The 24,248-nt window shown below is 40.4% G+C and overlaps 1 protein-coding gene across 1 annotated transcript; it reads right to left on the reverse strand.

Annotated features, from left to right (window-relative positions):
• Positions 1–15,101: 15,101 nt before the first annotated feature.
• LOC121853920 lies at positions 15,102–23,755 on the reverse strand. Its single transcript, XM_042348321.1, has 8 exons — positions 23,522–23,755; positions 22,102–23,064; positions 21,094–21,441; positions 20,652–20,793; positions 18,616–18,779; positions 16,976–17,071; positions 16,073–16,189; positions 15,102–15,882 (listed from the first exon to the last, which is right to left on the reverse strand). The coding sequence occupies exons 1-8, from the start codon at positions 23,618–23,620 to the stop codon at positions 15,451–15,453; spliced, it is 2,361 nt and encodes a 786-aa protein (XP_042204255.1). The 5' UTR covers positions 23,621–23,755; the 3' UTR covers positions 15,102–15,450.
• Between the last annotated feature and the right edge of the window lie 493 nt (positions 23,756–24,248).

Genomic DNA, 24,248 nt, shown 5'->3' on the forward strand with positions numbered 1-24,248 from the left:
TGAGAGATAATAATACTGATTTGGAGATATTATCGTGTCACCAAGAGCTCGGCCGCCCTTGGGTGTCTCTGGAAGCGACTAATGAATCGCTCACGCCCTTTACATCCGCCTCATTATCAACGACCGGAACACAAAAACATGTACTCCAGCCCCCAGGCACGCAGGCGTCTCTCCTCCAACACGGAATATTCTGTGTGTCCTCGTTTTAAGTTGACAAAATATTTTAATACATCTTTAATTTACACTGTGAGGACGATGAGTGAAGAAGCATCTCGACCTTTACCCAAGTCGTCGCTGCAAGCTAAAAGAACTTATATCGCCTTGGATACCAAGCTCTGCTCTCCCCTTGGTGGCTCTAGAGAAGTTTCAGTACCCGGAGTATGTTCGGAACAAATAGACAGATCATTATTTGAGCTCACTCACGCAAAAAGTGGCGGAGACGGCTGACTGGTCCTTCCAAGAGGAAAGAGCTCCTCTGACTAGATAATTACTGTCTTCAAAGGTAAGTGGCGCCGCCTGTAGGTGGGTAGTGTTGTGTGGAGGAGAGGAATGTTGCCTGAAGGAGGGGAGTGTTGTGTGGAGGAGAGGAATGTTGCCTGAAGGAGGGGAGTGTTGCCTGAAGGTGGGTAGTGTTGTGTGGAGGAGAGGGGTGTTGCCTGAAGGAGGGGAGTGTTACCTGAAGGATGGGAGTGTTGCCTGAAGGTGGGTAGTGTTTTGTGGAGGAGAGGAATGTTGCCTGAAGGAGGGGATTATGTCCTGTAGGTGGGTAGTGTTGTGTGGAGGAGAGGGGTGTTGCCTGAAGGAGGGGAGTGTTACCTGAAGGATGGGAGTGTTGCCTGAAGGTGGGTAGTGTTTTGTGGAGGAGAGGAATGTTGCCTGAAGGAGGGGAGTGTTGCCTGGAGGAGGCGAGTGTTGCCTGAAGGTGGGTAGTGTTTTGTGGAGGAGAGGAATGTTGCCTGAAGGAGGGGAGTGTTACCTGAAGGATGGGAGTGTTACCTGAAGGATGGGAGTGTTGCCTGAAGGTGGGTAGTGTTTTGTGGAGGAGAGGAATGTTGCCTGAAGGAGGGGATTATGTCCTGTAGGTGGGTAGTGTTGTGTGGAGGAGAGGGGTGTTGCCTGAAGGAGGGGAGTGTTGCCAAGGGAATCAAATGTTGTCAGGAGATAAGTAGTGTTGTCTGATGGTGAATACTGTTGTCAAAGTGTATTTAGTGTTGCCAGGAGATAGTTTGTGTTGTCAAAGGATAGATAGTGTTTCCATGAGATAATTTATGTTGTTAAAGGATAGATTGTGTTGTCAGAGGATAGGTAGTATTGTTAGGAAATAGTTCATTTTGTCTAGGGATGAATAGTGTTGCTAGGAGTTGAGTAGTGTTTCTTGTAACATATAAAAAGTCCTTGCCATAAACTAAGAGTATTTGAAACAGGATGATTTGACCTGATGGAGGTTACAAGACATGAAAAACGCTTTGAGTCAGGGAGCTTCATTGAGTACTAGTTTAGATATGAGAGAGTTTTGGTCGGCAGGGGTTCTGTAAAATGGAATTCTAACATAATAGAGCATGTGACTCCCCCAACTGATTGATGGCACAAGGCGGTGGTACTGTTGCGTGTAACTCGTTAGAACACTGACTGTGGAAGCAACAATATAGAGAACGATGAGATATCCATGTCAATGTTCATAGCATAGGTATAGTAGCAGACTGCCAGTAGGCCATCCAAGAGCTCACACTATTTACATAAATTGTTGCCAACTGTTCGTCAGTGAAGTAAGGGTTCACTCTAAACATGAGTCTAAGCTTCAGTGAAACAGTCTTTCGTGGTAAGACTTGAAGTGAGGGTGATACCTAAAATCTCAATGCAGTATCATATATCAGTGTTATGTATTTTGGTTTAGTAGTGTTGAAGGAGACTGGGTTTGATGTATCCTACTCAGCTGTGTATAAGATGTATTCATATGGAGATGAGGAAGTCTCGACTCAAAATATAATTTTATCTCGTAAACTGGGCCAAACGGGGAGGATCTACGGAGGGTTAAGTAATATGCAAAGGAGTGAATATAGGTGGTTGGCACTGGAAAACCATCATCGTGTAATAATAAAATAGCTGATGCTGGTCGGATCCTTGGGGTAAAAGAGTAGAATTTAAAGGGACTCGGGAGGAATAGCCATAGGAGGGAGATTTTGCAATTAATGATCTATGCCAAACTCTATGAAATGCCACCAGCTACTGTTGGGGAGAAATTAAATTTCAGGAGTCAGTATCCCTGAAACTGGCTTAGTTGCGCCATTCCTATTATTATTATTATTATTATTATTATTATTATTATTATTATTATTATTATTATTATTATTATTATTATTATTATTATTATTATTTTAAGATGTTTAGCCCACCCAAGCACAGGTTACCGACCCACATCGGGGCGGGGGGGGCGGGGGGGGGAGGGAGGGGGGAAATAAGTTAAACCAAAAATAGATACAGCAATGGAAAAATAAACAAATCAAGAGTAAGAGACACAATTCTGTCCCAGCAATTGTGTGTAAATGAAGCAGAATGTCAGATCAACAACCTGGGACTTGGTCAAAATAGATGCCAAATGGCAGCAGGGTCTACCATTTGGCAACACATTATGCTTCTAATATCTTCCCAGGCTGTAGTACCTCCCCGTTTGGTAGCTGCCTTCTACCTAATATATATATATATATATATATATATATATATATATATATATATATATATATATATATATATATATATATATATATATATATATATATATATATATATGAAGGTTTTTATTTACTAACAAAGTATGAATGACACCAGCCGAGTAATGATTATTCATATTTCACTTCATATTATTTCAGTGCAAATGTGGTTCATTATAACTGTACCAGTGCTGCAGTCCCTCGGGGCTTAGGTGTAATTGGGCAGCTCACTTGTCCATTAAAATAAAAACGAGATTCTGTACACAGTATAAATTTTTGTGTGTAAAACATTAACCAATGAGGCAAAAAGTTCATGCTGCTACGTACTCAAGGGGTTAAGTCATCGTACTCAAGGGGTTAAGTCATCGTATACAAGGTAATTCATCGTACTTGAGTGGTTAATAGGTTGATAACCTTCTTGTGCTAAGTACATATTAGGTCTTGGGGCTGACATGATGATTTCTATAAAGTATTCGCTTAAATTTTCGTAGACATTTATTACAGAATTCGCACCATAATAGACAGTCTTTATCATTTGCTGATGAAAGTGTTGAGGAAGAATTAGTGGATCTTCTTGGCTAATCTTGAACTGAATCACAGAGGCACAGTAAATTAGAAGACAATATCCGTCATTAAGAACGTTTGAAAGGCACTCGACAACTGGACGAGTAAAATATCACATTTTCGATTCTTTTGACATAAATGTAGTTTGGTGAAATTTACTTTTGAGTTTACATCTTTACATATGACTGAAGATAAGTGATTTTAGTAAGTGTAAACATGTAATGTATATTATAATCTAGTGATCTGTATGATTACAAATTTAATCTATATAATTTGTACTTATGTTTTATGCCTTTAATTTCCTGTCAATTTATATTAATTATTTATGTAGAATCACTCCTGCACTTACAGGCTATAAATAAAACCAAAAAGATTCACAGATCACATGTTATATTTTTTATATGAATATAGATCACTAATTTACTAATAGCTGATTTAGTATTTACTCTTGATCCAGTGTGTAGGCCACAGTGTGTAGGCCACAGTGTGTAGGCCACAGTGTGTAGGCCACAGTGTGTAGGCCACAGTGTGTAGGTCCCATTGTGTAGGCTCTAATGTGTAGGCTCCAGTATGTAGGCTCCAGTGTGTAGGCTCCAGTATGTAGGCTCCAGTGTGTAGGCTCCAGTATGTAAGCTCCAGTGTGTAGGCCCCAGTGTGTAGGCCACAGTGTGTAGGCCACAGTGTGAAGGCCACAGTGTGTAGGCCACAGTGTGTAGGCCACAGTGTGTAGGTCCCATTGTGTAGGCTCTAATGTGTAGGCTCCAGTATGTAGGCTCCAGTGTGTAGGCTCCAGTATGTAGGCTCCAGTGTGTAGGCCCCAGTGTGTAGGCCACAGTGTGTAGGCCACAGTGTGTAGGCCACAGTGTGTAGGCCACAGTAAGGTCCCATTGTGTAGGCTCTAATGTGTAGGCTCCAGTATGTAGGCTCCAGTGTGTAGGCTCCAGTATGTAGGCTCCAGTGTGTAGGCTCCAGTATGTAGGCTCCAGTATGTAGGCTCCAGTGTGGCAGTTAACCTGGTCGACGTTTGTGTGGCTGTCTACATCAGTCTCATCGTACATACACCCAAGGCGCCACATTCACCATCCTCATTATCATGTTCACCGTTTACCGTAGCGTCATCTTCACTATCAGTAACCCTCACCATCGTCATCACCAGCACCAGGTCATCTTCAACCTTATTCATGACCAACACCATCTTCACTATTTCCATTCTCACCATCCCCATTCTAGCCATACTCATCACCAGCACCATCTTCACCATTCTCGTCACCAACACTCTCTTCATCACCTTCATCACCAACACTATTCACCATCCTCATCACCAGCGCCATCTTCACTATCCTCATCACCATCAACACCACCACTACCACTACCAGTACCAGCCCACTCCTTCCCAGAAAATGCATTACCTTGGCTGTTGAGTATTGCAGACCCTCTATTGAGACGAAGCGGAGCGCGGGTCCACACTCATTACTCACCACTATAATGGTCTGCAAACTTACACTCATCTTACCACCCCCAATATATAAAATTGCGGATACTTCAAGAGCCAACCGTGACGTTCTCGGTCGACAGGTGTAGGTAAGGAGAACTTAACACACGGGTAATTACTCCATCATTAAGGACCCTATGTGTGGATCTCTCTGTGTGTTGACGTTTTAGTGATGAAAAAAAAATCAGCTTTTGTGTTTTTAGTGTTTAAAATAAGAATAAGAGTCTATAAATGTTATTGAAGTCTATTGCATTGAATGTTTATGTTTTCATGAATTTTAACTTATGAAAATAAACTCGAACTGAATGGAATCTTGACTAAACTGCTTCGGTATTTATTCTGCTTTAAAATATTTGTTAAATTATCCCACTTTAATAGTAAAAGCCTATTTTGATCTCCAACAACGTAATTATTTTCCAAATAAGCTACAATTTCGCCAAGCTTTATTAGATAAAAGGAGACAAAGTTCGACCCCTCACCCCCCCATTATCATTACCCTAATATACCTGAATATATAAACTAGTGTCTGTTTATATGAATGTTCGGTCTGCGTGGCTATAATTTGGAGGATAGAAAGATGAAATTTGACCTGGTGATGAGCTTTGAATCATAAATTAATCATTTTGGGTTGGAAGATGCACCACTTAAACTGAATAGTTCCTCTGTGTCCAGTGACCACCTTTGTGAAATTGAACCTCCAGTGTGGCGATGGCCTGGCTCTCCTCCAACCACCAGACCTGAGGGACACTATTCTTCACTTGTATCACCAGAGGAAAACTATTATAGCTTTAGAGTTACAAAAATATAGAAATAAAAATCTATATACCGTATCCAGAAGGCAATTTATCTCTCCAGTGTTGTAAAGTGGATCATTCACACATTAGGTCTTTTTAGTGTTATAGTTTTCAGACAATATACATTTTTAAGTAATCGAACTGCCAGACAATAGTTGTGTTAAGTACTAGAGTTTTCAAGAAGTAAAATATTCAAGCAAATAAAATCAAATATTGGGTTACCTAAACAACAAGTATGACCTATTGAGTGTGGTGAGGGGAAGGAAGGAGGGAAGATCTAGGAGTATGAAGGGTGTATAATCAGTTCACAAGGCAATGGGCGGGAACTAGAGGGAGCTAATATATCCCATCTGTCCAGTTTCTGTTAGTTAGTGTTCCAACATATCATCAGCAGTAACACCCGAAATATTGTTACTAATTATCCTCTAAATGTTCTCACTATTCATTTCACTTGTGTGTGTCTGAAAGAAAAATTTTAATTGTGACTTTATTTACCTTTTCTTTATAAACGATGATCTGTTCTAGTGGCATGATAGGGAAACATGTCTTCTTCCCCACAGAGACGTGATAGGTTGGTACTCATGTTCTTCTTTTGTTTCCATACATGTTTAGTGCTGAAACATGATGAAGAGGCGGAAGGTAAATACATAACTAAACCATGAAGGAAAAAAAATCCTCAGATAATTTAGTCATGATATTGCTGAACAAATTATTAGTGAGGAAATAATTATCCAGTTTATAGACTAATGTTTGGTAATAAAATTAAAATAAATATACTGAATGAAACACGGTATGGTCTTATTACCTGACAGTACATTACAATAGTGGATCATTTGAAAGTGTGAATGTAAAAGGTATCTCATGTTTTCCACCTCCAGAGAGAACTAAGACGTATTATGAGTTAATTGAATTATTTGCAACACTCACCTCACTGGTTTTAACCTTTCGACTAACTCGACTTGACCTGACCTAACTCACTCGTTGCGCTAACCTAACTTGATAAAGCTTTTACCTCCCAGGCTAACTTGATCTATACTAATGCAACTTAACCTACCTTACCACCTAGCCTAAAATAACCTAACCTTCCTACGAACATAATCTAACCTTAACCTAACTACCTAACTAAACCTAATATTAACCTAACTAGTCATATTAACTTTAAACGTTAATTTCAGTCACTTTTTTTCCGCTGGGGTTGCTGTTGACACTCTACATAAATTCGATAAAATTATTGTCTCAAAATGTCTGAATCTAATTAAGGCAAAATATATCTTCAGGATCAGTATATAGTATAGCTAAGCAGTTATGTGCCGCACGAGACACCTTAGCCGTGTGGCAGCCTGGATAAGCTCTCAGATTGTCTTGACTTCAATGTGTTAATTAATATTCGCCTTGAGGATAAACAGGTCGTCAGTCTCCACCTAGCGTGTGACCTGACACGTCCGCCGCCCAGCCAAGGTGTGTGTGAGGGAGCAGGTAAACAGGCTGTCAGACCCCGAGAATAAAACCACTCAACAGTAACTTGGTCTGACCTGAGACTCTGTAACACAGGCAACTTCTCTTGATTTCTACCTCAGCTAAACTTGATCTCTTGTACTGTTCAATCTAATTTTGACTCTATCTAATCAGTGGCTCGACTCGTTCTGTCATAATGTAATTTTGGAATGTTTCTTGTGTATGTTGCATAAAAAAATATAAAATAATTTTTATGGTTGTTTTATAAATGTTTTCACTACAGGTCCAGAGTGTGGTGAGTTAGTGCATGAGTTTGGTGCATTTAGCTAACTGTGTTTTAGTGAAGCCAGCCTTGATTAGTGCAAAAGAAATGTAAAGATAATACTACAGTGAAACCTTTATTTAACGGACTATATGGAGAGGAGAGTCCGTTATACTGGGGTCCGTTAGATGTGAAACCTCCACCCAACGAAAGTAAAGATAAAAAGCTCCTGAAACATAATATACATTATTTAAAATCTCTGAACTTTTGTACTCTTAAGATTTTTTTTCTGCTTGCATCGGGAGATAATTTGAATAAATACTCAGCAAGCGTTAGTTTTCCTGAACTGTTTCACTGTAATGTATTTAGGTACATTGGGAGAATGAAGTAACTTCCCGGGGTTTTGATGAATACATCACAGAACGGTTGAGCCATTCGACACACATGTGTGGAGCTCATAAACAGTTGCCAGGCCTGTGGAAAGGGGGTCACCAATGACACCATTTACTGTGTTGGGTAGTCAGGTTTCATTATACTTCGGCCAAAGCTGGGAAGATACTTCATTCTCTCACTGCACTGCACTTTCAGGGCCGTCCGTAAGTCTTAGTTTGTACACTTGAGAGTAACTTTAAAAACAGAAAGTACTACAGGAGTTTCTGTTAAGTCTATATAAAGGATGCTGTCTCCAACGCTTCTGGGGAATGAAATTTGTACTCGCACTTAACTCAGTTATTTTTTCATGCAATAATTTCATTCATCACCAAAATGATTTAGCCGTTTAATTCTCTGGTTTCTACTATCACTCATCAACTATTCTTTATCCTGAATCGTATCCTTGTTTCCCGGGACAAATCTTTTTTTATTCGGCATCATATTTTTTTATTATATACCTTATGTCAGCATGAAACTTTCTGAATTTAGCCTAAGCTATCGACATAAAATAAATTTATCTCTACGCGTTCCTGATTCAGTGAAGAAAAAAATAGTTTCGTGAACAGACTTAGGGTAAAGTGAAAAAATTGGTTTAGTTTAGGGGAACTTCTACTCACTACATAAACCTTCCACATGTTATCATTCCACATTAAGGGTTCCCACATCTCCCAGGCTGGGCACACTTTACATACTACAAGCGATACTCCAGCCAAAGTATATCGGAACCATTCAAAGAGCTGTGTCTTATAATACAAAGCATCACCATCTCTCCTCGGGTAATGCCACACTAATATATCGTCTCATCTTTAACAATAAATAAGTATTCTATAACTTCACCAATCCCACCATTTGGGATATTATTCGTTCTGATCTCAGTGTTGTAATGACATCCAGATAACAGGTAAATCCCTTCAGCTGTGTCTGCTAAAAATTCAACCGTGTCCTTCCTTCACGTCAAACTTCCCCCCCCCCCCTGTCTAACCTTAACTACCGTGTCCACGCTCTCAGTTAGTATCATGCATATCTTTCCTGTCATCCTTGTGTAATAATAAAGGAATCATAAAGTTAAATAATAATCTTTCGCCAGTACCTTCACCCAGTTAATCACGTCGTCTACATTGTGTCTTTTAGTTCGTACAAGGTATGTCAAACTTCATTTCAGTCCAGTAATATTTCCCCAGTTTTCCCCAACTTTCACTATATTCCCTGCTTCTTGGAGTCTGGAGTCGTTCAGATAAAATAACTTTCTCCAAGGAAATATATATTTATTTTCAGCTTTTAACTATAAGGCTTATAACGTTCACTTTTGTCATCTCCAAACTTCTGAATTCTGTCAGCGAAAAAAAAAAACTTCCCCGACATCCTGAGAAAAAAAAGTTAATATCTCGATAAGTGTCTCGATATTTCCCTAACAAACCTCCTCTCTCTCTCTCTCTCTCTCTCTCTCTCTCACCAAGATAACCTTGCAGAATCTTTCAGTGTTGTTCTACTCATCTCACAGGTCTGATCAGGGTTATCTTGCATTTGAAGCGAAAACAGAACTCTGCCAAACAATATAATATGAAGCACTTTTGATGACTTAGCAGACTACTATTAACGAAGTATTGCGTCACAGATGTCTGGCGTCGTTATTGTTATTTTTGCTTGTTAGTTTACCTTCCTCTACCGGTACTCTACTGCAATGGATCCCTTGGCTGAACCAATACGTAACGAACACGAGGCACCGACACAGTATTGCTCCCACCTTTATTTATGTAGCTGGGTTGGGCTTCACATTTAAACGCTCGCCCTCCCTAAATTTGCATTGTGGAATATCATTTGAAAATACTTTTGAAAAATAAAACTAAAAAAAATGAACGGAAACGAAAACACACGAGGCAAAGTTGATATATTTTTTTTAATCCACAAAATATTCCATCAGCCAGCTGTAACAGGGACGCTACATGGTGTTAGCGTCATACAAACCTTTAAATTGTTCCATTTTTCTATTTCTCCTTTACCTAAAGAGGTTTTAGTAATTAACTTCGAATATGTTATGCTCATTTTTTTATCCTCGGCCAGTAGTAGTCGGAGGTGTTGTCGTCACTCATGTCGTTGTGGTCTGTTATTTGTATGTTACTCAGGTGTTGCTGTTGTTGTTAGTGGTGGTGGTAAATTAAATTTCCGTGCACTGGTTAATACTGCATAACCTCGCCTTTAGGGAGAGGAAGTTCCCTCTTAATTTTTAATTTACTGGATTAAGGGTTAAGAGCATCGTTGTGTAGTCAGTTGAGGGTTTGTCTGTTTAGTTCCGTAAGAGAGAAGCACCACGACAATGGAAGGTGAATATGGAAATACCCACAAAACCTTCCAAAGTTAATATACAGTGCGTGTACCTCCTTCACCATTGTACTATATTATGTTGTATATAGTTGGTTTACAATATATTCCTCTTTATATAAATATTTAAACAAACGTTGCTTTGAGTTATGCCTCCATGTGTATGCATGTTAATATAATTCTCTGCTCTACTGTACAATCACATCCACTCCTTGTTCTTGATAGCCCTGCCTAAGTGGCTGACTCTGCAACTTTAGCCATTAGTGTTCAGCAGCTCTATCACTGTTTCAGAGAAGAAGCATCGCTCCTTGTTTGTGTTTTTGTTTTTCGAGTTCAGGTTTCACCATTTACATTCAAGTCACCCTGTCGTGTTTTGTTTGAAGACTGGCATCTGGGTCAGCCTGGATGTTCAGTGTGTCTTATCTCTGGAATAGATTTTAGTCACGTTCAAACCATCTCAATAGACCATCTCATAATGAAAATGTACTAACTCCCCTCCCGCGGTGTAGGGATATGAGCCTCCGTCTATGATCCACTGGACCCTGGACAATAGGCACCTTCAGATTGTTAAGATAAACACAAAGGTAAATCTCAACATAAGGACAATATGCCTCAGTAAGGAACGCCAGAATTTGAGATAAACAATAAAATATAAATTCCACGTTTTAGGTTAAAATCGATAGTTTGTTTATTTATTATGGTGACATTAAGTGCTACCTATTGAAAAATATATCATTGTGAATATTAGATTGGCATTAACAGGGTTCTTTTTAAATATGATACTAATTACATTAAAGAAGAAAGTAATTATTGAACAAAATAATTAATCTAATAAAAGAAAAATGTGTAAATTAATTAGAAATAATAACAATAAAAATACAAGAATACAGTAGTTCACAGTATTTAACCAAAATTTAGAGATAAATGAACAACTTCAATTTTTTATCATAACTTTAATAACTTTCTTTCAGGCTTGGTGACATAAATGAAAAATAAAATATCATCCCTTATTCAGCATGGGCTTGAGGGGATATATCACAATACCTAAAACTTATTCAATTTGATTCTGAAAAAAAAAATATTGAATATAACATGTGCAGTCAACAACAAAAATTTCAGCACTGGGTTTGACAGCCTTCGCAACTAGAAAGCAGTGCTACCGACTCATGAGTGTTGTTCAGATTTCTTGGTCCAGTGTTCCTTTTATATTGTATAACACGGTAAAGGTATACCTAAATTAAGGTAGTAGGTAGTAGACAGCTATCAAACAAGGAGGTACTACCGCCTGGGAAGATATTGGCAGCATAATGTGTTGTCTAATGCTAGACCCTGCTGCCATATGGCATCACGAAAATTGTGACCAAGTCCCAGGTTGCTCATTTGACTTTCTGCCTCATTTACACACAATTGCAGGGTCCCAATTGTTTCTCTTACTATTGACAACAGAACATACACACTGTCGTTTCTCACTCTTGATTTATTTATTTTTAATTTTTGTATTTATTTATGGTCTTTATTATTATTATTATTATTATTATTATTATTATTATAATTATTATTTTATTTTCATTTTATATTATTACTGTAATTTGTTTTTCTTAAATATTATTATTATTATTATTATTATTATTATTTATATTTTCGCCCCCAGGCCCCAATGTGGGTCAGTGACCTGTGCCCGGGTGGGCTAATCCCCGTAAAAGAACAAAAACAGTGGCATGTATTGGTTAATAATCTAGAGCTCTTCACGAAACACAAAAATATATATAGTGTATCCCTAACAACCGTATGGGATCACATCATAACCTTACTTGGTAAACAAAAATATTCCTCATATTACTTATATACTGTAAGTACTGAACCTTTATTACTTGAGTATGTTTTAGACTAGATACATTTTTACTCTTAATTTAAATATAATTTTAGAGAAGCACTTTTGTCAGTTTACTTGTACTTCAATTGAATAAAAAGATTTAGTACTTTTTCACACACACACACACACACACACACACACACATGTTTTTTCTAGGGGTGTTTTCTACGCTCTGCTCACTGGTGATTACCGTTTCTTTGCAAAAGTTTCGTTTTTGAGTTATGTCCCATTTCTTCTCCTTCAATATCAATACTCCACAAAGAAAAATGGGCTTTGAAGAAAAGGGAAAAATATTGTGTTAAAACACGTAAAACGTGTTATTGTTTAGGATCATATAGGGATATCATATACTAAGTGTTAACTTTTTTTTTTAGGATTCCAGTTTATACATGTGGGTCGAGGATTGGGTGTGTTTATATATATACTATATATATATATATATATATATATATATATATATATATATATATATATATATATATATATATATATATATATATATTAAAACACTGTAGTATATTTATCACTGATCGGCTTAGCCTATTATTGAGAAAGAAATTATTACATTAGTTATGCCAAAAGTATCATTTTCTTATACTAAAAATATTTCTAAAGAAAACTTTATATTTAAAGGTAACTTAAAAAATATAATATACTGCTATTGCATGAAAATTATACAAAGATATTTACCATAATTACCTAATGTCCACCCACTAGAGATGACCATGCCGAGGAAAGGCCTATATAGGATCCCTCCATTGTTGTTGATAATTTTGTCAAAGGCTATGTGAAGAAGTATTTCCTTATATTCGTTCTCCATAATAACTTGGCGAGCTTATAGTTATGTCCCCTCGTGTTGGAGGTGCGTGACATCACAAAGAAATGTCCTGGGTTCATGTTTTCCATCCCTTTCAGGATTTTGGGTATTTCCATGATATCTGCTCTATTGTGCCTTGTCTGAAGGGCTGTTAGTCCTTCGGCCATCAGTCTACTTGGATAATCGAGATGATATAGAATTATCTTACTTTTTACTTTTACTTATCTCTTCACTGATCGGCTTGTTAGCCGCTTGGGCGATCGGTCACGTCTCTTTTCATTTATATTCTTCACCAAAAGATCGGCTCGCTAGCCGCCCGGGCGATCGGTCACGTCTCTGTCACGCACTGTTGGCAAATACTGGGCATGCACCGGCTCCTGAATGTACCTGAACCCGCTCCAGTGTTGGTCAAGTCTTCTCTTGAAAGAGCTCACACTCGGTGCCGTCACAACACTCTCTGGTAGATTGTTCCAAGAGTTTACAACCCTCACTCCGAAAAAGTTTGCCCTCACGGTTTTCTGGACTTGCGGCTTCTTCAATCTTGAGCTGTGACCCCTTGTGGGGCGAGCGTCCGCCAGCTCCAAGTAAGGACACTCAACTGAGTAGTGCCCCCTGAGATGCTTATACACCTCAACTAGGTCCCCCCTTGCCCGTCTGTAGTATAAGCTAGGCAAGTTCAGGCGCTCCAATCTCTCAGGGTAGCTGAGGTGCCGAAGTGCAGGCACCAGTTTGGTGGCCCTCCTTTGAACATTTTCAACCAACTGACAGTCCCTAGCATATCTCGGGGACCAGATGGGGTGACAGTACTCCAGATGGGGAAGCACTTCACTCCTGAAGATCGTCACGAGGGACGGACCGTCTAGATATCTGAACGACCTTCTTATAAGACCCAATAATTTATTTGCCTGATTTACCTTCTTCTCACAATGGCCCGAGAACTTCAGCTCATTGTCAACATACACACCTAGGTCCTTCTCACACACAGTCTCAACTAGTGCATTTTCTTCATCCCGTTGGGACATATGATACGCCTCCTTACCGTTGGTACGCCCCAGGTGCATCCTCTTACACTTCGTGACATTGAATCTCAGCAGCCATTTCTTCGACCATTCCTGGAGCCCACAGAGGTCCTTCTGCAGCTCTTCACAGTCCGCTTGGTTCTTAATTTCCCGAAATAACTTGCCATCATCGGCAAACATTTGTATGGAGGAGTGTACAACGTCAGGCATGTCATTTATGAAACAAACAAACTACAGCGGGCCCAATACACTACCCTGCGGTACCCCAACTTGGTCGCTGTGTGTTTCACTTTTTCTAGGGAAGTTCGGTTCGTCTGGAGGTAAAGTTTCCAAGTCTGTATATAGTTATCCAGACTGGGACGAACGTGAGATGAGTACAGTTCAGGGAGTATTTTTCTGTCTTTGTATTCGTACGCTTTTTAATTATTCCCAAATCTCGGTTTACTTTTCTCACTGCTGCCCCATTTGTTGCCCCGTCTTCAGTGAATGATCTATCACAACGCCAAGATCTTTCTCCTTATTGACTGTTTCCATGAAAGTGTTATTATTAGAATAGTTGAGATTAGGGTTGTTGTATCCTACATGTAGGGTCTTGCATTCCTCATTGTTAAAGGGCATTTGCCAGTCTCGAGACCATTTAAACAGCTCATGCAGGTCTTCAGGTCTTTCTGCATTGTTGTAATATCGTCCTGACTTGCTACCTTCCCAAATATCTTTATGTCGTCCAGAAATTTGACAAATATGGCTCGATGTGTTTTTATCTAAGTCGTTTATGTAGCTCGCGAACAAGGTGGTCCAATATATCAGACCACGAAAAATTGAAACACCTCAAAAGTCAACTTGTCCAGGAAACAACTACTTGTGATCTGTGCTTTAAGCTGTTTCCTGTGGCAAGAATAAGCATTAGATTTGTATTTCAACATGACCCGGGTATGTGGCCATTTCCCTGATCTTAGCGAGCATACTGGCTGGCGGCACTCAGTATACACATCGAAACACTAGTATTAGAAATCGCTTGAAGGTTGAGTTTAGAGGATATCCACTGAGACTGACCATAGCTTTCTTGCCTCCGAGCACACCTAAATTACGTCTCCCTGGTGATTGTTAAAAAGGAACTGACTTGTGGGGTCATAATATGGAAAAAGAGCAATGAGACTTTAAAAAAAAGTCTCAGACATTATGTAATTAAAACACAGACCAGTGCTTAATTTGTAAAATAAGAAGTGGTGGAAGTCTAGTGAGGCAGAGATGGAATCTGTGAAGCAGCCGACAAAGCCTACGGAACAGGCAAGGCACTTCTATTGCCAATGCCTGTCGGGACACATTGTGAAGAAATTATATACATAGGACTGATGGTAGTATTTATTGATAGCTCTGTGATTATATTTACAATTTACTCATGAAAAATAAAAGTGCCGGAACGCCGTTGCGGTTCATTTCGGCACAGATAAAGCACCAACATAGACGTCTGCGGCAATGAATTGCGATTCCTTTCATAGCCTAAAGTACATGGGGCTGCTGTATGTTAAGGCAGAACTGCCAGGTGAATGCAGTATTCCTATGAATTTAGTTTAATCTGTTTATTGTTTTTATCTACATATGTTGTTACAATTACAGTAGGTTGTATCTAAACCACCCTGCTTATATATTAGGCATGAGTATACACAGAGTTGAGATTCCTTACTAGACAACTCACTCACATGAATAACTGAGAATTAATCAGTGTGGGAGGACGAGATACCCTGTAGGTGGTTGAAGATCCACCCGAAACACCCAATACTCGCCACCACCGGGAACATCACCTGAGACGCTCTGTTGAGTCTCTTGGCTGTACTCGTCCTTTGTTTCTGGGGAGTAAACGTATTAATCATCACGTTACTTCCTGTGGGGAGGGTGCGGGACTCTGCAGGTATTACCTTCGTTAAGTTTCTCGAGCCAGCTGTAATAGAGTCACCTTGGGTTTTTTCTCGCATGCGCTGGTTCTCGATGATAACCAGAATGACTATGATGAAGAAGTCTGTGGTGATGAGGGTGACGTACCAGATGTCAATAAGTTTGAGGTAAGCGGTCTTAGGGATGGATTGGCTGGTCTGGGTGAAGAGAGAAGCTAAGACAAGCAGTGAGGTCAGGGACACCATGATGCGATCCTGCAACAAAGTGAAGAGTATAATAGTTCCTCACGTTCACTGACTGTATGTAGGTGTTAAGACCTCTCATTAATGAAAGAAACACAGTGTCATGTGCAGGGAAACTTGCACATTCCTTCCACATGATTTTTATTCGTGCAAAGTTAATAACAAATATTATCATTAAGGGAGAGATGACGACGTGCCTTACCGAGAAGTCCTCCATGTCGAAGTAGAAGGTGAGGTAACAGATGAAAGCCATGAGTAGGCTGGGGATGACAGCGTTGCCGATGTAATAACCGTACTGGTTCTTAAACACCAAACGTAACTGTGTATAGAGGAGGAGTTATAAACTACAAGTAATTACACACGTTTTTTACCTGGTGTCAGTTGGTGAGCAGCACTCTGCAGGTAACAAGATCACACATGTTCATAGTCTAAATCATTAGATCAGTATCATCTTGCAGAACTAGGACCTGAACTCTTAATCCATCAGTTATAAATATAGTCAATACTTGGTAGATAATAACAGAGACGGACTAACAGGTGAACTAATATGTATACTGTATAATTCTTATAAATCCGAAATGTGTAACTCTGCAGAAATTATCGTTATTGATTCTAGACGTTTTCATTTTTCCTCAGGCGCCATGAGGAGTTATGGCAAGTAGTCGAGCCTAATGATCAAATTAATTATTTTCATCGTCTATATCTACAAATACTAAGTAAAACCTATCTTAAATTTAATGAGAAGTTACTGATATTCTTCAAAATAAATGACACAGGCTTGGAGAGGTAACTGCGTAGATTATTATTTTTTTTTTGTAATTAAAGTCAGGATTTCATAGCCAGGTGTCATACTTATGGTACAAACCCTGGACATCTTACTACAGTTATGGTACAGTCAGCCAACTCACAAAGATCCAACAAAGATAAGGTAGGACAAAAGATCTGGTAAACGGTGTATTAACCTCGCTTCCAAACGCACAGTATACCCGTACCTTTCACTAAAACGAGCCCCCCCCTTACCTTTATATTATCACCAGATCGGTCTTCCTACCCTATACTTGTTGGGTCTGTAAAAGTGTATACAGTGAAGGTGATATTGCCTTACCTGCAGGGCGGATGACTCTTGATCGTAGATGGCGAGTGTCTCGTTAACTAGTTGGTACTCCAATAGTCTCCTTACTCCCGAGAACGACACCCCCTCCTGTACCACACACATGGACTTACACCTGTCTCCCCTCACACCTGCCACCCATCAAAACCTGCTTCCACACAACTGTCTCCCATAACACCTTCCTCACACCTGTCTCCCATAACACCTTCCACACACCTGTCCGTATAACACCATCTCCCACACACCTGTCTCCCATAACACCTTCCACACAACTGTCTCCCATAACACCTTCTCTCACACACCTGTCCGTATAACACCTTCTCCCACACAACTGTCTCCCATAACACCTTCTCCCACACACCTGTCCTGTATAACACCATCTCCCACACACCTGTCTCCCATAACACCACACACCTGTCTCCCCATAACACCTTCTCTCACACACCTGTCCGTATAACACACCATCTCCCACACACCTGTCTCCCATAACACCTTCTCACACACCTGTCCGTCCACCACCTGTATCCACACAACTGTCTCCCATAACACCATCTCCCACACACCTGTCTCCCCAACACCTTCTCTCACACACCTGTCCATATAACACCATCTCCCCACACACTGTCCCCATAACACCTTCCACACAACTGTCTCCCATAACACCTTCTCTCACACACCTGTCCGTATAACACCATCTCCCACACACCTGTCTCCCATAACACCTTCTCCCACACGCATGTTCCACAACACTTTCTATCATATACCTGTCTCCCATAACACCTTCCACACAACTGTCTCCCATAACACCTTCTCTCACACACCTGTCCGTATAACACCATCTCCCACACACCTGTCTCCCATAACACCTTCTCCCACACGCATGTCTCCAATAACACTTTCTATCATATACCTGTCTCCCATAACACCTTCCACACAACTGTCTCCCATAACACCTTCTCTCACACACCTGTCCGTATAACACCATCTCCCACACACCTGTCTCCCATAACACCTTCTCCCACACGCATGTATCCAATAATTTTCTCACACACCTGTCTCCCATAAGACCTTCCACACACCTGCCTTACTATACAAAGTTATATTCAATAACTCGTAAGACAAGAGCGAGGGAAGACAGACGATGCTCTATTAAAACAAATCACTAAGACTTTTCATAAGAGAGAGAAGTTACTGCAGTTTTTCTAAATTGACAAAAAGTACTGAAAAAGTTTAAAAATTATATGAAAATGTATCTATTATTTTCTACTTACGTGTTATCACTTTCACATGAACTCTTTTTTGCTGTGAATGAAGCAAAGGTAAAATATCTATTGTTGTAAAAATAAACATATCGGAAAACGTGGTATTTGGCCAGAATTTTAGTTCATTACAGTTTTAATATCTACAGTAGAAAGAATATTTAAGCTGTTTCTTCCAGTTTGGTCAATGTTGACAAAATAAAAATATGTTGTTAGTTTATGTTTTATTAAGACAACCTTTACCTTCTCATTAATAATATTAATCACATTACAGTTCTTTTCATATCTTTGGCATTAAACGTATGGGTAGGTTTGGCAAACACTGACTTGGAAAAAATATGAAAGGAAGAATTCTGCAACTTGACCAGTATCTACCTGTAGGAGGAGGATGTTGCCCACAGACTGGTCAGGGACGGAGAACATGAGAGAACACATCTGGGTGTCGAAGGGGTAGGCCTGGAGCTGGAACTGACACATGGCTGTCACTGTGTACTGGTGCACCAACATCACCCAGTTCCCGGCGCCACTGTACAGCTCGTCTGGTTCACCCAACAAGTCGCAACACCCGAAAAGTAAGAAAAAAGTAAAATATAATGGAATTATCAGTGAGCACGCGCGCGTGTGTGTGTGTGTGTAATAATAATAATAATAATAATAATAAATGGTTTATTAATAGAGTTGCAGCCGGTGGCTGAAAATATACAGACTTACATTTGATTTAGACATAATGATATAATATGCATTGAATACATTTACAGGGCTGTACAGTACATATATCAGGAGTTGTTTATTATTTTAACAATAGATGGGATGGTGCTGTTCTTATATCTATCGGTGCAGGCTCTTATGGGCTGAATTTTGTTGTAGTGGCGGACTGCGCGAGTTGGGTGGGGGGCTGTAGGTGGCAGGAGGTGGTGACGAGGGTGGTGCAGTAGTCCACTGCCAAACCTTTCCAGTGCTTGGTGGCGGAGGTCACTGAGGGATGGCATTTCCAGGGTGGAGAGAGCGTTGGTGTAGCTGGAGTATTCTACGCCGAGTATGATTCTGCAGGCCCTTTTCTGTACCTTCTCTAGCTGACGTTGTTGGGTGGAGTTGAGAGAAGACGACCAGGCTGGTGGCATACGTTAGTGTGTGTGTGTGTGTGTGTGTGTGTGTGTGTGTGTGTGTGTACTATAATCTAGCTAAATATAAGATTCAATGTCTCGAAATGTAAGAGGATGCACCTGGGTCATACCAACAGTAAGGAGGCGTATCACTTGTCCCAACGGGACGAAGAAACAGCATCAGTAGAGACCGAATGTGAAAAGGACCTGGGTGTGTATGTTGACAACGAATTGAAGTTCCTGGGGGCCATTGTGAGAAGGTGGATCAAGCAACTAAACTTGGTCCCCGAGATATGCTAGGGACTGTCAGTTGATTGAAAATGTCCAAAGGAGGGCCACCAGACTGGTGCCTGGACTACGGCACCTCAGTTACCCAGGGAAATTAGAACACTTGCAGCTGTCTAGCTTGTATTTAATTATAGACGGACAAGGATGATCTTATTGAAGTTTATAAACACCTCAGAAGGCACTATTCAGTCGAGTGTCCATACTGGAGCTGGCGGACGCCCGCCCTACAAGGGGTCCCAGATCAAGGTTGAAGAAGCCACAAGAAAACTCTGAGGACAAACTTCTTCCGGGTGAGAATTGTAAACTTTAGGAACAATCTGCCAGAGTGTTGTGACGTCACCGAGTGTGAGCTTTTTCAAGACCAAACTTAACCAACACTGGCGCAGGTACAGATACATTCAGGAGCCAGTACATGCCCAGTAAATTGCGGGCAGTGCGTAACAGAGACGTGACCGACCGCCCAAGCAGCTAAAGAGTCGATCAGTGGTGAAGAGGATAAAAGAAAAGAAAAGATAAAAGCGTCTTTGTAAGCCTCCTCAAGCCACACCTCCTGGCGTCATCAATCTTGAGCTGTGTTGTTATGCTCTATGTGAGGTGGGTTGACAGACACACATCAGGGGATTACAGTGAGAGAGATACTATAATGTACGTCATATGCCCGCTATTACTAATCAATTTTGGTACAAGAAATGCTATTGGCACAACTGGGAATTGGGGAAGCACACCTAGCTGTTCCTGATTACCAGATAGCACTGAAAAGGGAGTTAAGATTGACAAGAAAGGAAAAGAGTTGGGTCCGACAGTAATATATTCTGCACCCTTGGCTCTGAAACCACCAGCAACGATCACTGCGACAGAAGCCATGATGAGTGTTATCAGATTTTTTGGTCCGGTGTGTCATGTTGTATAACCCCGTAAAGGTGCAGAATAATCTTTTAGCGAGTACCTTTGCCTGGCTATATATTGTGTGCACAAAAACTAGCAGAAAAAAAATCGTCGATGAGGGGAGGAGGGGCGTACCTTCAGAATAGTGGACGTCGTTGTCTGGGAGTGGCTCGGAGTCCCGCTTCACCACTAACTTCACCCCCCTCATATGTATGTCGGTGGGGCTGTTTGATCCGTCACTCACCAGGATTTCCGGCTCCCATAGCCTCTCGTTCAACTGTAACATGTACCACAAAACTCAGTTGAACAATTTTGCTATTTCTGTAATATAATATTGAGGAGATTGTGATTTAGTCTCCCCACTGACTCTTACTGTTTTTGTTGTATGTTACACTTCACAAATAAAAAACATTTACTCCTGTGGTTACTTCATGACACATGTCCTTGAACCTGCTTGCTTATGTGATAATTAATGCTCGAATCTCATTATAGGAATGTAAAGTGTAACCGGCAAATTCTACTTTATTCTAATTTGGTTCCCACCAGAAAGTCACCGAACCTTGTAAAAAAAAATTACCTTAGCCACGTTGATAAAACCTCCTGGCCGAAGATTCCTTAAGATGAGCCTCGCATCTTTCCATTTGATGTTCTGAATTATATCAATCGCTAAATTAAATCCAACTAAGTCAAAATTTCTGATTGATGTAATTTCGAGAGAAACCTGAAGAGTCATGAGCGGTGCATTTACTGCAGGTGGAGCAAGTTCTGGGGAATATCCTTCAGGGAAGGTGATGACCTCACAGTTGAGTTCATCTGTGTTATCAGGACAGTCCACCTGTTGGTCACAGCGCTTAGTCTTGTTGATACAAGTACCGTCACTACAGGTAAAGTCATCCCGACCGCATGATGTAAACAGCAGTTGTACCTGTAAGTGTATAGACGTACAGTAGGTCAGTCCAACGGTATACACCACACGCGTATATTTGGTTGTAGATTGAAATTCTGATACCTTGGTAATGTTACCCCGAAAACAGAGAGAGAGAGAGCGAGAGGGAGAGAGAGAGTACACCTTATATAATCAACATTTATTGAGATGAAGCTTATGAGGCCGAGTTGAAATTAATGAAAATTTAAATTAAAACATTTCTACATTAATAGAGAAAAGCGCCACTTTTTTCTCAAGTACAAAATGTGTCTTAACTGACAAAATAGTGAAAACAAAATACTGTACAGAACAAAAGCTTGTACATTGGCAACTTTTAATAGTCGGAAATACCGACTGGATGAAGTACGAAACTGTAAGGAAGGTTCACATAAATCATGATGCATTAATTTATTAAAATGTTGACATAAGTCGATTAAATACGGGATTTACGTCTACCCTAGATTAGATCAGCACTGTGTCATTCTTCTATTTGTTATTTTTCTAGTAGAGGAAAGGTAATACTAAGAAATGGCATTAGTTAGGATTTCCTAAAATATGAAGAATTACAATAACACTGGACATTATTATCTAGATAACAGTTACATATTTTAGGTAAATAACCTGCAGATAAATAGTATAAAGAAGGTAATTCTAACATACCTGTTTCTGAGCACAAGTATCATCTCGCACCTCCCAGGTGTTGAGGCCGAATGGGTAGTCTCCAAGCTTCTTAATGGCCATTAACGCCTTCACCTTCTTCTCCAGGCGGCTCTTGATTACCCACGTGTCGTTTTCCCAAATAATTCTGCTCAAGAAGAAACCCTCAAACACTGGCTTCCAGCTGTAATAGTCATGCGGAGAGAAGTAACGGTCAAATTTCGACAGCTTGCAGAGCCCACGTAAGTGCAGTTTGGGCGTCGTTGTGAAGTTGCATATTGGGCACTGGCGGATGTCACACGGCGATGCAGCCCATAGGTGCTTGACGTTAATGGCAGCTGCACTAACGCACCTGTACTCTTCTGTTGGGTTGGCCCACGACACGATAAATTTGTCCCAAGTTAGAGGTTTTCCGTCTGATATTTTAATCCACCATCCACTTGATAAATTAGCCCTCAGTCCATACCAGAACGTCGTGCCCCAACTGTTTGCACAATAGTTGTTAAAATCTTCAAACTTATCATATATGGCAGCGTTCTCCTCTTCACCGGTGGGGACAGCGACGCCCCCAGTAAAATAGCTGCACATGGTCACTGATTGGTCAAAGGTAATTTTCTCAGGCAAGATCATAACCAGATCTGGAGACGAGGAGCAGAGGTCGTCCAGGCTTATATCATCGAGTTTAATATCACCACTTAATTGCAGGTTCGTCATGTTGGTATCAAAATAGTATAGTGGGGAGACCAAGTCGCCTCTGGGCATGCATGCAACATAGTCTCTCAGGTGTTCAGTAGGTAGAGCAACATCGTAGAACCTGAAGTCTGCCAGGTCACCGTGCATGGCCTCACTGAAGAGGAGATCAGATGCTGGGTTGTAGTTTTGTCCCAGCAGGAACCTCCCACCCCCTCTCACCTTGGTCAGCTTTTCACGTGTGACGCTTGGGCGACGAATTAACGCCTCGTGCACCTAATGAAAAAGAAATTAATGAAAGTGCAACAGTAAATGCTTGTATCTCTCTCCTGAAAAACAGAAAATGTAAAGGTAATGACGATGAAACTATTTGCTGGTCGAACAACAAATGAGACATTATTATTAGACTAGCTGAGTGCAATTTCCATAATGCTTCATACCTGTGGGGGGGGGAGTTATACAGTATCGTACCTACAATTATGTTCTATTAGTACTATTAACGCCTTTGTGTACATTATATTTATTTATTGAGTTCCTTGTCGATTATCTTCACGGTGAGTTCCTTATTATAAATGCATGTACGTAAAAATACCCTCAACTTTCGCACGGGATAATTTAACTAAAGCCAATTATCCTGTTACTACTCGTCATTCATTTGTTTTGTCCGTATCCACCACACCACCACACTACGTCTCTATGATTACCAAACGTACCACACCACAACAACACTAACCACACCGTCGAAGATCATGTACTGGGTGTCTTTGGTCATGTCAGCTGAGACACACAGGTGATGCCAGGTGTAGAGGCGCAGAGGTACCTTCATCTCCATAAAGCCTTGGTATTTACAACACTCGAGTCGTAATGCTGATTGAGGCCAGTCGATACCTGCAACACAACACCTGTGAAAGTTTTCTGTTTCTCACTTCTACATTTTACATAAAGTAACACGAACTATATACATTTCACCAACCAATCAAATGATATTACAGGGAAGAGACACTCATTGGAATATTTTTTTTTAAGCTTTGTATTTTGCTCTTATAAATATATATATATATATACACTTAGCTGTGAAGATTTGTTCAGCAGTTCTAGTGTGTGTAAGAGTTAAACCACAAATCCAGTGGAAGATTACTTTGCCACGTGAGATCAGACGTTAATGTTATATCTCATATTTTCACGGCAAAAAGTCGTGATGTACACAAGCAGCTTTTCAAAATCTTATTAAAAGAGTGTCTGACACTTTAGGGAGGATAATGACGTCACATTAGGTGGGGTGTACTTTACTGCAGGAAGTTGGAGTGTACTAACCCAGCATAATCTCCTGGTAGTGTTCTCCGGTGGTGTAGCTGAACAAGGTGTTGAGGCGAGCCAGGTGAAACAGCCGCACCCGCAGACACACACTCCACTGTGAGGTAAACGAACTGGGATCAGACACGTGAGTCAAACGAGGATCA

The sequence above is a fragment of the Homarus americanus genome, unplaced genomic scaffold (genome assembly GCF_018991925.1).
Source record: "Homarus americanus isolate GMGI-L3 unplaced genomic scaffold, GMGI_Hamer_2.0 scaffold18703, whole genome shotgun sequence".
Lineage (NCBI taxonomy): Eukaryota > Metazoa > Arthropoda > Malacostraca > Decapoda > Nephropidae > Homarus > Homarus americanus.